The sequence below is a fragment of the Ambystoma mexicanum genome, chromosome 4q (genome assembly GCF_040938575.1).
Source record: "Ambystoma mexicanum isolate Mex_15411 chromosome 4q, UKY_AmexF1_1, whole genome shotgun sequence".
NCBI lineage: Eukaryota > Metazoa > Chordata > Amphibia > Caudata > Ambystomatidae > Ambystoma > Ambystoma mexicanum.
In genome coordinates this window covers 583,516,878-583,530,545 of record NC_090928.1, presented here as the reverse complement: position 1 = coordinate 583,530,545, position 13,668 = coordinate 583,516,878, and the positions used below count along the sequence as shown (strand labels likewise).

The following is a 13,668-nucleotide window of genomic DNA, read 5'->3' as shown; positions in this document are numbered from 1 at the left end:
CGTTTTGTCCATCTGCCCCATTCTGTACCTGTCCTTCTTGCTCTTTGTTGCAGCAGCGGCTTTCTCCTTTCTCATTGCTGAAATTGTCCTACTTGACTGTCGTGGGCCTCCTTCAACCACCCCACTTGTAGTTTCCTGCAGCTGGTGTTAGTTCGGGGCACCCTTAGCCGGGACTAGGGCTTCTCCCCAGTCCTCCTTTCCTTGTCTTATTACATTCTGTTGGGCATCGCTCACTCGCCACCTTCTGTCTCTCCTTTCCAGTCTCAGGTCACTGATTTGAGGAGCCTCGTGTTGAAGGCCCTTGGCTCTGTTTCTGTTGGCTCTCCAAGTTAGTCCCTGTATCGCTCCAGGAGCCCACCATCTTCCCTATCGCTAGTTCCAGAGGTAAGAGTGTTTTCTACAGATCGGTTTCTCATGGATCCCTCTCCTCTTCCTACCATGACCACACTCCAACTGTGTTTTCTTCCCCCTTTCAGCACTCCCCGTAATGAAGAACCTAGTAGGCTGCTCTCCCTACAAGTTGCACCAGCCCCCACTCAAAGCCACCCCTCTGGGTCTGTGCTGTGCCAGCAGCTTTGGACTCCGCTCAGCATTCGGGGAGGAAGCCACACCTCACCATGCTACCACTCTGTTCCAAACTGGCATGATTCATGCTGGGCACGAACGCCGGTGTGAGCCCAGTCTATTCCCGGGCAACACCATTTTGGATCAGTCTGCCCCTCTGCACAATTAGCTTGCCATCGTTCTGTCCGACCCTCGGGTCAGTTTCTCCTTAGTGTCCTGGCGCTGACGTTTCCCTTGGCTCCGCCACTTCAACCTAGCTGGAGTAGCTCTCCTTAAATCCCCCGGGATGTTTCCCGGGTTCGCTCCCAGCCTTATCGCAGAGGGATGGAGAGATTTCAGATATTTAAGGCGATAGGTTGGGAGTTGTGCTAGGTGGCCATTTTCTCTGCACCCCCAAGTGGCTGATGTTCTGTGCCATTATTGAAGATCAACATGTGTAAATCGGTCTTGAACTTACCCCAAAGGGGATAATATGATTTCCTAGTGTGGTGAAGTCCCATTGACCAGACCCAGCGGGTTCAGAAGGCTGTGGAATCCAGTGAAACGGTCCACTGTGTGATGCAGCCCATGGTGGTGGTATATGTGGGATCTCAGTGTCCCGTTTCCTCGGTCCCTGCTACTTTACAGAGATCCTAGGATTGTGCAATGAAGGAAGGCGTACCTTAAAAGTTTACTTTGCAGTCTGGGCAGCTGGCCCAGAAAGGTTAGATGTTCCCACAGTCAGTTTGCAAAACAGTCCGCTGGCCCCTCTCTCGCTCCTCAGTGTGGAGAGAAAGAAGAGGGTGGCGAGAAAGAAGAGGGTGGAGGGAGAGAAAGAGGAGGGAGAGAAAGGAGGGAGAGAAAGAGGAGGGAGAGAAAGAGGAGCAAAACCTTCTGGGGGCTAGGTACCTAGATTGAGGAGAGTGATTTGATTTGACACAGGAATTGGAGTTGTTTAACACCAACCTTCACGTTCTGCGACCCATTAATAACTTGACAAACTCATATGCATCAAGTGTGGATGTCGCAAAATGGCAGGAGAGATAGAGGTACAGACTCCAACCTCTATAAAGGAAAAATTCGATATTATGGCTCTCTTTCATACATACACGCCAAACTCAATCCAATGCTGTCTCCAAACTGCAAGATTTATTCATAAAAGCCCTTCATGGTAACACACGTGTTTCGGCAATATAATAAACAGTGCCTTTGTCAAACCAGGACTGTTTGTATCAATTAAAAAATTAAAGTAGAATGTGTTATATTTCACGCCAAAAATGATCCAAATAAACATTAATTGTTTGACATTGAGCAAGAATTTCAAAATTTAGCCAACCAAAATATATTGCATGTAACCAATTTGTAAGTAGACAGAGAAGATGAGGGGTGGGTGAAGGGGAGGAAGTTTAGGGTGGAAAAGAATGCACAGAGAAAAAGAGAAATATCAAATGAAAAAATCATAAATAGTGGGAAACGATGATTTCTGACAATATTGCATTTGTTACTGATAGAAATATGGGTACAGAATATGTCAATAACTGCTAAGTGATTGCCATGGGATGAAATATGTATTAAATACATCATTCCTATACGATTTCAAAATTCAATCAGAATGTGCATATATGCTGGCTTTGCAATGCACCGACAACTAAGTTTCAAGATGATCATGGATGTTTTTTGAACATTAAACAGAACATCAACTGCCGAACTAAGCATGTGGTATATGCCATATGTATTTGTCAAAAAATATACATTGGAAGCACGATTCGCCAACTACGCACACGAATTCGTGAGCATTTAACAGGCATCGGCAGTCAAAATCAGAGCCTACCGCTAGCCGTACATTGGCAACAAGAGCATCAAATGGCAGACAAAAAAGGAATGAGATTCATTGGTTTGAAACAAGAAAAGCTTGACATGAGAGGGGGCAACCTTGAGCTAGCATTACTCCAATTAGAGGCGAGGCTAATCTGCCATTTTCAAGCCTTGAAGTTCGGTTTGAACACTGATAGCGAAATGTACTGTTTCTTATAGTACATTCAATAATGGGAACAATTGGTAATGTTAATGTATCCGATCATGCAAATGTTACAATCGACAGTGGAGATATATGCCCACATACAGGACAGACTTTCAAAACACAACTGACATCACTTTCCATTGTACCAGACAAAATAACCAAAATGTGTCAGTTTCACTTAGGGCCATACAAATGAGACACTTATTGCAACACATTATATTAAAAATGCATTGCTCACTGGTATTTGGATTAAGTAATTACATATACCATTTCATAATCAGGTAGCACATACAAACTGCATTAAAATCACACTTTCGGATACGTGTAGATACAAGAACAATGCTGCAAGGCTAACATATTCAACTGATTGTTTGATTTTGTAAATATAATGTTCAAGAAGGTGTAAAAATTAAACTTCAGATGTTTATATATTCTCCAATTGGCATCTAATTAAGTAAACACAATACACACGTTCAAAAGTTTAATTAAAAGTGTTAGCACAGTAATTTAACACGTACCACCATTAGGAAGCATGTAAGGTAGCCCAAAAGATGGCCGACAAGGTCATGGCAACGAAGGAAGGACTACCTTGTTGCCATGATTCCTGCCGACAAACACGAACGCTCAGATTTTACTAAAGAACAAGTGCGGAAAGAATGCAGTTTCCTTCCAATGGCTGACCAGCCCAAACTTGCACGGTAAGCCTGTTCTCTTTGTTTCACAATATTTAGTATATGAGCTGATCGTAATGAACATCACGTTAGCAGTATAAGTACAATAATAATAAAACTTGAACAAACGTTGAGAAAACAAAGCGATCGATTAGCCCGTAACATTGTTAAAACGGCTGACCAGCCCGAACTTGCACCGTAAGCCTGTTCTCTTTGTATTCACAATTTTTAGTACATGAGCTGATCGTAATGAACATCACGTTAGCAGTACAAGTACAATATAAATAAAACGTGAACAAATGTTCAGAAAACAACGCGATCGGTTAGCCCGCAACATTGTTAAAATGGAACGCTCTTATAGTATGCCGTAACCCGGCATGAGCAGCTAACCTTGAAGAGAGAGTGATCAAATAAACACTGCAACATATAGTTAGGCAGACTATTCATGGCAATAATAGCGAACGATCACGCAGGTGCATCAATGAGTAATCGCAAGTATTTCATCTTTCAGGGATTTAACCCGATAAATATATCTCAAACAGACGGCGTGATATGAAGCATACAGGTAATAGCGTCAGAATTTAAACTGAATGGTGTTGAATGCCTTTTTTGCTCATATTAGGCTTTAGCATATGAATAATGGTATTCTGTGTCCTGTGGACACGTAGATATAACACTGGAACCAGGTACATACCAACAACTGAAAGTGCCGAGGAATTATTGCAAAGCCAGCATATATGCAAATTCAGATTGAATTTTGAAATCATATAGGAATTATGTATTTAATACATATTTCATCACATGGCAATCACTTAGAAATATGGGTACAGAATATGTCAATAACTGCTATCAGTAACAAATGCAATATTGTCAGAAATCATCGTTTCCCACTATTTATGATTTTTTCATTTGAGATTTGTCTCTCTTTTTCTCTGTGCATTCTTTTCCACCCTAAACTTCCTCCCCTTCACCCACCCCTCATCTTCTCTGTCTACTTACAAATTGGTTACATGCAATATATTTTGGTTGACTAAATGTTGAAATTATTGCTCAATGTCGTACAATTAATGTTTATTTGGATCATTTTTGGCGTGAAATATAACGTATTCTACTTTCATTTGTTAATTGATACAAACAGTCCTGGTTTGAAAAAGGCACTGTTTATTATGTTGCCGAAACATGTGTTACCATGGAAGGCACTTATGAATAAATCTCAGTTTTGGAGACCATGAAGGGCTTTTATGAATAAATCTTGCAGTTTGGAGACAGCATTGGATTGAGTTTGGCGCATATGTATGAAGGAGAGCCATAATATCGAATGATTTGATTTGACCCCTTAGAACCTGGGAGAAGGGAGGAAAGGCAAAAGAGTATATAGCCATACCTTTGATATGCAGGGGAGGGACCCAGCTGTGTCCCTTACCAGTTCAGACCAGAGACAGACATGCCACCCGAGCCTGTGGTGGGCTCCTGAGAAGCTTGAACCTGTGATGGGCTCCCACAAGACCAAAACCTAGGGTAGGCTCCAGGCGATGCATACCACAGTTGGTTAAGGGTGTGATAATGATGACTGCATCGTGACACTCCACCAAGGAGATACAGGGAATATACACTCCTATCGTGCACCCCAAGGCATCTACGTTGGAGGAGAACACTGGCTCTAGTGATATAAGGAGCACTAACCCCGATACAACCAAAGGAGGGCCCTGGAACACTAGAAACTTTCAGGAACTATGAGTGACCATGTGTATATTCCAACTTTACTGTTGATAATACAATCATCCCTGTCTCTAAAACTGTCAAGACCCTGGGGGTCTACTTAGACTCCACACTTTCCATGACTAGACAGGTTAACGCCGTCACATACTCATCCGCAAACACCACCAAGCTCATAAACGCCATAAAACCATACTTATCCAAACCCAATTGTCTATCAATAACCATAGCAATTATTGGTGCTAAATTAGACTATTGCAATGCTTTACTTGCAGGTACACCTAAAAAAACCTAAATAGACTACAAGTCACACAGAACAATGCACTTCGTGCAGCTCTAAGCATCCCAAAAAGGGAGCATATTTCCCAAGCCAGACAATCAGTTAATTGGCTCCCGGTCAAAAAGCAAATCACCCTCAAAATCCTTACGCTCACACATAAATGCCTCACCCTTTCTGCACCATCATACCTCTTAGATACAATTAACAAATCCTCCTCCACACGACCCACCAGGACACAATACACCAAACAACTTCACATCCCTCGAATAAACAAGGCCAAAGCTGGCGGACTAGGCTTCCCCTACATTGCTGCCAAATCCTGGAATGCACTACCCACAGACATTAGAGCAGAAAACTTTCTCTTTGCCTTCTGAAGAAAAATCAAAACCTCACTCTGTATTGTGAATTGCAACTGTCATTTAACTATTACTATAAATTGTCTGTAACTAAAGCAACCATACTGTATATTGTAAATGTGTTTATCTGTAACTATGAATTGTCTGTGACAAGCGCCACGATGCCCCCGGGCTGCTGTGTGCCCCCACAAATTTCAAAAAATAAATAAGTACCCTTGAGCATCTGTTGTAGACCAGGGAACTTGGCACCATGGTACTGCTTACTTCTCACTTGATTGTATTTCCCCATAATCTGTTCACTGTCGTATTGAGATGTGTACCTGTTTTGTAAAAGCATCTCCCACTTAGATTAGGGGCCTTACTGCAACCTCTGTTTGAGCATAAATCAACCACAGCTGTAAGCAAACTGCTGTGTCTCGATCTTCTGTGCATCCTTCAGCCTGTGACATTAAGCACAGTGATGAAAAGAGCATTCTATGCCCCATTAAATTAGTGAACTCAAAAATCCAACATTTTAAACACAAAACTGTTCATATCGATGTGAAGGAATATGCTGCATAATGCGCCATGCCTATGGAAGGCAGTAGCAAAAAATCTTGAGGGAATGCAAACAGGACGATGGCAGAGGAATACACACAAAAATGCACCATAAGCCGCAACAAGCTAACACGTGATGGGTGCTTGGGCACTTTTTGGTGTGTTGTAATTTAATAATAAGTAAACTGTCTTTTATGCAGACACACACACATGTTGAGTGTTGTGATGTGCAGCACACTCTGACAGCAACAATGTGTTCCACCACTCTGTCGAGAAAAGTATGCAGCCGCCTCAAACTTTGCAGGGAATCAATAGGACCACAGTAGCGTTGGCACAGTCCATGGACACAGAAAAAAGATTAAATCTATAGAATAAGAGATATCTTTTGTAGCATCACAATTTCCCAAGCAATTGATAAATCTAAGCAACTAAATGAGTAATAAAATAGCAACAAGCACAAAGCATGCATTCCAAAAACAAATATTTTATTTGATTTTTCTGAATGAACGTTTAAAAACCTTTTCAATACCTTTAACTCCGAAGGTAGGGCCTTGTGAAGGCTGCCTCAAACAAGCAAATGAATTCACGTTTGTATGCGCTGTCAGAGCTTGCACCAAGCCAATGGTGACTGTGCTCTTACCCTCTCCAAGAGGTGTGGGCGTTATCCTGACAAAAAAAGACAAAAAGTAATCAAAGCATTAAATCACCACTTCTGAGGAGTAATGTATTCCATATAAAGGTAACTAGTCACTGTAATCAACTTGCTTTGTGTTGTGTTGGGGAAAGGGGTGAGAAGAGCAGACTGTGGTAAACTAGGCCTCCTTCACAGAACAAGAACACCAGAAGCTAAGTAGTTTACATGTAGGTTTATTCTCCAGTTATTATGTAGAGAAAGCACTGGGACATCCATCCAGCCCAGCACATTAGGTCCAACTGACACCAGTAGAACCCAGCACTCCAAACATCCATCCACACTCCACAAAGAATGTCAGTGACATCACCACTCATACACATGGCCATAATCAGGCCCCAGCACAGATTATGACACATCTCCCTCCTTACCACTGACACAACACTAAAGCCATAAAAGAGACCCAACACAAACGCAATATTGCAAGAAAAGTTATGACCCACCACTAGAACACAACACTTTGATTGCAACAGTGTTCACCAACCACCAAGATGAAAAACACCCCAATCGTCATACAGAAATACATAGCCCACATCAGTTCAGAAACTCCCAACTGAGCCAACCCGCTACAGCACAAAACCTCGCCAAGCTCTTACATGGAAAACACCAAAAAAACTAAAACCCACACCACAGGCCCTCCCCAAAGCCTTAATACTCACTCCACTATAAACCCGCTGAAAAACAACAACAACAATGGAAGGAACCCAAACAACCAATCCTTCCTTCCCTGGTGGAGACCCCGCACACCACAACGAAAACTAACCCACTCGCCTTCTAATCCCCACACAGACATGTGGCCACCATGTCTATGTCCAACTCAACAACTCCAACCAAAACTCTGATCCTACCACCAAACTTCACATCAACACGCTATCCCCATAACTTACCTAGACAGCACCTAACTGCCCCTTAACCAAAACAGAGACAGCACCTAACTGCCCCCAAAAATCACCAGGCAGCACCTCACTGCCCTTAACCCCTTAGACAGCACCTCACTGCCCCTTAACCTCACCATAGACAGCACCTCACTGTCCCTTAATCACTAGGCAGCACCACACTGCCCCTTTAACAAAATCACCAGACAGCACCTCACTACCCCTTTAAAACCACCAGGCAGCACCTCACTGCCCCTTTAAAACCATCAGGCAGCACCTCACTGCCCCTTAAAATCACCATACTACATCTCACTGCCCTTAAAATGTGCAGGCAGCACCACACTGCCCCTTACAACCACTGACGGCACCCCAAAAATATGACCAGGGGACATGCCCCTACGAACAAACATAAAACATCACAGGAAAACACATAAAACCCTGCAAAAACCCAACCAGATACAATCCATGGCACCAAAGTCCCTGCGCCAACCCCAAAATGTCCATGAAAGCACAGCAAATAAATGCAAAACAAATGCATATAACATGGCGCTAAAGTCCTATTGCGCCAACATGTCCCAAAAATGCAAGGCAAGTAAAAATGACATGGCGCTAAAGTCCCCGCGCCAACCCCACGCCCACATGTCCATATCCATCCAGCAAATTAAACATTGTATAAAATGCAAAAACATTACCACTGGCCATGGACCCCGCACCACAAGTCCATACCTGAATGCGGTAGGAATATCCTAACGGCAGGCCACCAACATATACACAACAGTAAAATAAAACTCAACAGGCCTTTAACAACTAACATTTACCCACGACCCAGCCCACCATGCCCATTCTAACCCCGAGGCCACAACATTAAACAACAATATTGACACAGGCCATCCCGAACACCCACCTTACTTAGATCATTGATGGTCCCTCATAAGGATGCATGAGCCCACTGATCTGGATCCAGCGCTCGCCTCCTTGCCAATCTTCTTGTCATATCACCTACTAGTGGCTTCCACCGTCTTCCAGCGCACACATTGTAGGTGCCCATTATTCCAGATACAATCACTGTGCTTCCCACAAGCTGCAATAACAAACGTCTTCCTGCAGACATACACTCCGCGCCCTCCAGTTGTTCCGAAAAATCACTTATTCCAGGACCGCCCGGTCCGTTTGTGGAGCACACAACATTGGCATGTGTCCTAAACCTACCGCTGTGCTTCTCCGCAACATAACAGCTTCCGCCTCCTGCGCCGGCAAAACACTCATGAGGAACGTTGCGTTCCAAAGGAACATTGTCAGAGCAAGCACATACTCAAAGGGGAGAATCAAAGACGTGGAAGTGCATCCCCGCCAAAGCAATATAAGAATGGTTAGACTACTGGAAGGGCTGCGAACCCACATGTTTTCTAGAGCGATGTCTGATGGAAATGTGCACCTCAAGACACTTGCCGTTCTTCACAGTTGAGCGTGCACACCCAGAACCGATCGTTCTTCACCTCCTGAACCCTGGGTAAAATCAAGTCAGCTATCCTTGTTCCCAGACTACACTTAGTAGAAATAAAGGAATTTCTTCAGGGTTGTGAAACTGACATACACTTCAACATGGAAGCATCAGATACATGTTATTTTACCGTGCCAAACTAAAAAAGTCATTTAGCAATAGCAATTTGAGTTGCCTGATGCAGCATTGGAGTGGATGGTCAGGCCCAGCCTTCACTATCCTCCTGGAGTGAATGCACAAGCTACTCAAAATAAAGATTCACACCACCATTTGGATACTGTCGTAGCTGAGACGATCACTCAACCATAAGCCCATCATGGTCACAAGTGGGAAACGCAGTCTCCATTTCTTTCTTTTTACGGTGCATATTAGACAATCCGGAATTCAAGGGTTAGAGATATAGAAAGTTTGCAGAAGCTATCATGAATGAATAAACTTTAACAATTACGGGGACATGTTGGGGGCCCCTATATGGTTTAGGGATGGGTCAAAGTAGGGTAAATTCATAAAGAGCTGTGATGAGACTCTTATTGATGTGGTGCATATGTGAATTACAGGTATGTTACTCTTGCATAGGTAAGGGTTGATGTAAATTTAATGGCATGGAATGTCAAGCTTAAAATAATTATGCAACAAGGTACAGTGTGTGCTCTTATTTGCATAGATATGGTGTTTCCGAGTGAGATTCTCGAGCGATTTATCTTGTTACTGGAGACTTGTTAAATAGGAAATGGAGGGGGAAGATTTGTGGACCACGTTACTCATATGCCAGAGGTGGTGGGGAGAGTCGGGAGGGATTCATCTGGGTCACCAGTAGGGTCCCAGTAGAATGATAAATGGCTTATTAGGACTAAATGTCTGATTAATGTAGATGCTCGTGTCAGAACGTGTTGAATTTTGTTCATGAGACTCGTGGTTTCTAGAGGGTACTATTAACTGTAAACTCGAGCCTTGATTAGAATGGTCTAAATTAGCTAAGACTCTGAGGGAAGAGACAGCAAGCGCCTTACATAAGGTCATGAAACATCTAGTCGGGCATTCCCAAAAAATCTCAGATAAGTCACACTTTTTCTCACCAATACATGCAGTGCACGTTCGGCTTGACTACATCTTTACACAAGAGGAACAAGTTACTCTCTTACCTGGTAACGTTCTTTCGATGGGATGGTCCGACGACGTATTCCATATCTATGACAGGTAATCACCACAGCTGTGCTGCTTCGGAAAATCTTTTGGCGTCTGCGTCCTGCGTCAATGACGTTGATATGCTGTCCTCAAGGGCCTCTGTCGAGCACACGTCACCGGATGTTATAAGTAGGACGCCCGACGCCCGTAGCCTCAGTTGTAGTTTTTTTCCTCAGAACGTGTGGCACCAATCTTCTGCCAGAATGACTACAGAAAGCCTTGCGGAAACGTAAGCTGCAATCGCATAAGAAATTCTGTAGCGGGGCAGGTAGGGAGGGAGTGATATGGAATACGTCGTCGGACCATCCCATTGAAAGAACGTTACCAGGTAAGAGTAACTTGATCTTCGAGGGGATTGGGCCCTCCGACGTATTCCATATCTATGACAGACTCCCAAAGCATTACCAAGGTATGGAGGAGGGAAATAATTTAGAATATAGAAATTTAGAATGCCCAATTAAATTGCAGAGTAAAGGACCGCCTTGCCAAAGGCCAGATCCTGCCCATGGATAGAGTCTAGGGAGTAGTGTCGTACAAAAGTATGGACCGAAGCCCAAGTGGCTGCTTCAAAGATGTTACAAATAGGAACACCCCTCTGCAGGGCAGTAGAGGCAGCCATACCCCTAGTAGAATGGGACCATAGGCCTACCGGAGGGTCCATACCCGCCAAGCGGTAACATTCAGAAATCGCCAAGATAATCCATCTAGACAAAGTCTGCTTAGTAACAGCTTGTTCCAAACGCCTTCCAGCGTAACCTACAAAGAGCTGATCGTCCACTCTGACCCAGGACATGTGTGAAATGTAGAAACTTAAATCTCTATTAGGATCCAACCTATGGAGCCACTCCTCTTCCTTACCAGGATGCGGAGGAGGATAAAATGCTGGAAGAATGACCTTCTGGCTTCAATGAAATTCCGAGACAACTGGAAGGACGAACTCTAAGGACAACCCTGTCCTTATGAAACACTGACGGGTGGCTTAACAGAAAGTGCCTGCAACTCACTCACTCTGCGAGCGGAAGTGACCGCAACTAAAAACAGTTTTAAGGGTTAAAAGTCTCAAAGGACAAGAATGTAAAAGGCTCAAATGGAGCACCCATTAGGAATTTTAGAACAAGGTTCAAATCCCAACCGGGCACCTGGAAAGGTAACGGTGGGAACACATTAGTGAGCCCTTTCAGAAACTGAGAAATCAAAGGAATTTTGAAATAAGAACACCCCTCAGACGAGAGCTTAAATATGGACAGCGCCGCCAGGTAACCTTTAATGGTACCCACTTTCGGGCCCTTGTGGGCTAAAGCAAAAAAGACAGAACCACAGGAATGTCACATGAAAAAGGATCCACATTCTTAACCCTGCACCAGTCGCAGAACTTTCTCCAACGGCAACGGTACAGGGACTTTGTTGCAGGCCGTCTGGCCGAAAGCAACACCTCCATCACGTTTTCAGGAAGGTCCCAATCCTTCTACCTCAGCCTTTCAGAAGCCAAGCGTGAAGGTTGAGGGATCTGACCTCTGGATGGAGAAACGGACCCCCCTCCTGTGAGAGCAGATCGTCTCGGTAGGGAAGACGGCGTGGATGGAAGATGGATAAGTCGATAAGGTCCAGGTACCACGTTCTCCGAGCCCATGCCGGAGCAATGAGGATCATCCGGGAACCAAAACTCCGTAACCTCCGCAGCACTTGCGGGACGAGGGGGACTGTAGGAAACGCGTACAGCAGTGGGATGGACCACTCCACCACGAACGCGTCTCCTAAGGCTCCGTTTGGAGGAAATTCCCGCAAGCAGAACATTTCGCACTTCCGGTTGACACTGGAGGCGAAGAGATCCACTTGAGGGGTCCCCCAAAGGGCAAAGATCTCCAGGAGAATCTCCTGACCTAGCTCCCACTCGTGAGAGATCGTGCTCTGCCTGCTCAGAGCGTCCGCCGTGTCGTTGCCATCTCCGGCCAGATGAACAACCGAGATCGAAACTTCCTGCTGGATGGCCCAGAACTCGAGCTGCATCGCCTCCCTGTACAGAGGAAGTGACCCCAACCCCCGCCCCCTTTTTTGTTGAAGTAGTGCATGGCCACTGTGTTGTCCGTCAGGATCAGGACACTCTTTCCTCGCACAGTCGGCAGAAAAGCCTTCAGGGCTAGCCTGACGGCCCTCAGCTCCAACAGATTGATATGGAGTCTGGACTCCGACGGAGACCAACAACCGCTGACTCAACTCGTTGGCATGAGCTCCCCATCCCGTGAGGGATGCGTCCGTCACTTCTGGCCAGGGAAGCCAAAACGGAGCCCCCTTTATCAGATTGCCTTCGACGGCCCACCACAGAAGGTCCTGGGCGACCGAGGGCGGCACCTGAACAGGGTCCAACATCCTGCCAGAAGATTGCGACCACTGCATCTTGAGTGCCCACTGCAAAGATCTCATCCACAGACGAGCCTCTGGCACCAGAAGAATGCAGAATGCCATGAGGCCGAGCAATCTCAAGACCTCGAACGCCGGGAGACTCTGGCCATGTTGAGACTTTGCACCATCTACTGAATGTGAAGAGCCCTCACATGGGGAGGAAAACACAGCCCCAGGGATGTGTCGAGCACTGCTCCGATGTCCTGAAGCCGCTGTGTTGGCGTCAAATGGGACTTCTTTAAATTGAGGGAGAAGCCCAGCTTGTGAAGGGAGTAGCAGGTGACGGACAGATGATCCAGGATTTGCTCGGGAGAGCTCCCCCTGATCAACCAATCGTCCAGGTAGGGGTAGACGTGAATCCCCCCTTTCCTGAGATGCGCTGCCACCACCACCATGAGCTTGGTGAAAACCCTCGGGCGGAGGTCAATCCGAACGGCAGAACCCCAAACTGAAAGTGTGAGTCGCCAACCACGAACCTCAGGTACTTATCGTGCTTGGGATGGATCGGCACATGGAAGTAAGCATCCTGGAGGTCGAGAGACACCAACCAGTCATGAAGTTGAAGGGCCTGGAGGACTTGAGAGAGAGTAACCATCTTGAACTTGTCCTTCCGTAGGAGTTTGTTCAAAACGCGCAAGTCCATGATGGGTCTCAATCCCCGTCTTTCTTCGAAATCAAACAATAAGGGGAATACCATCCCTTGTTCCTCTCCGCTACAGGCACCAGTTCTATGGCACCTTTCTCCAGCAGGGCTTGAATTTCCTGCGCAAGGAGCGGATCCGGACTCTTCAAAGAGATGTTGCCTGGTGGATTGTTGTGAGCCCTCTGCCAAAAGGGAAGACAGTAGCCGTGGGTTATAATCTCCAGAACCCACACATCTAGATGCTGCACCA

General features: G+C 45.3%; 1 protein-coding gene across 1 annotated transcript in view; it reads right to left on the bottom strand.

Annotated features, from left to right (window-relative positions):
* Positions 1-13,668, bottom strand: part of MTHFD1L (methylenetetrahydrofolate dehydrogenase (NADP+ dependent) 1 like) — a 2,103,853-nt gene that overhangs the window by 1,399,287 nt on the left and 690,898 nt on the right. Inside the window, exon 12 of the mRNA XM_069608130.1 lies at positions 6,653-6,789. Within this exon, the coding sequence (XP_069464231.1) occupies positions 6,653-6,789 (137 nt within the window). The remainder of the gene's footprint in view (positions 1-6,652; positions 6,790-13,668) is intronic.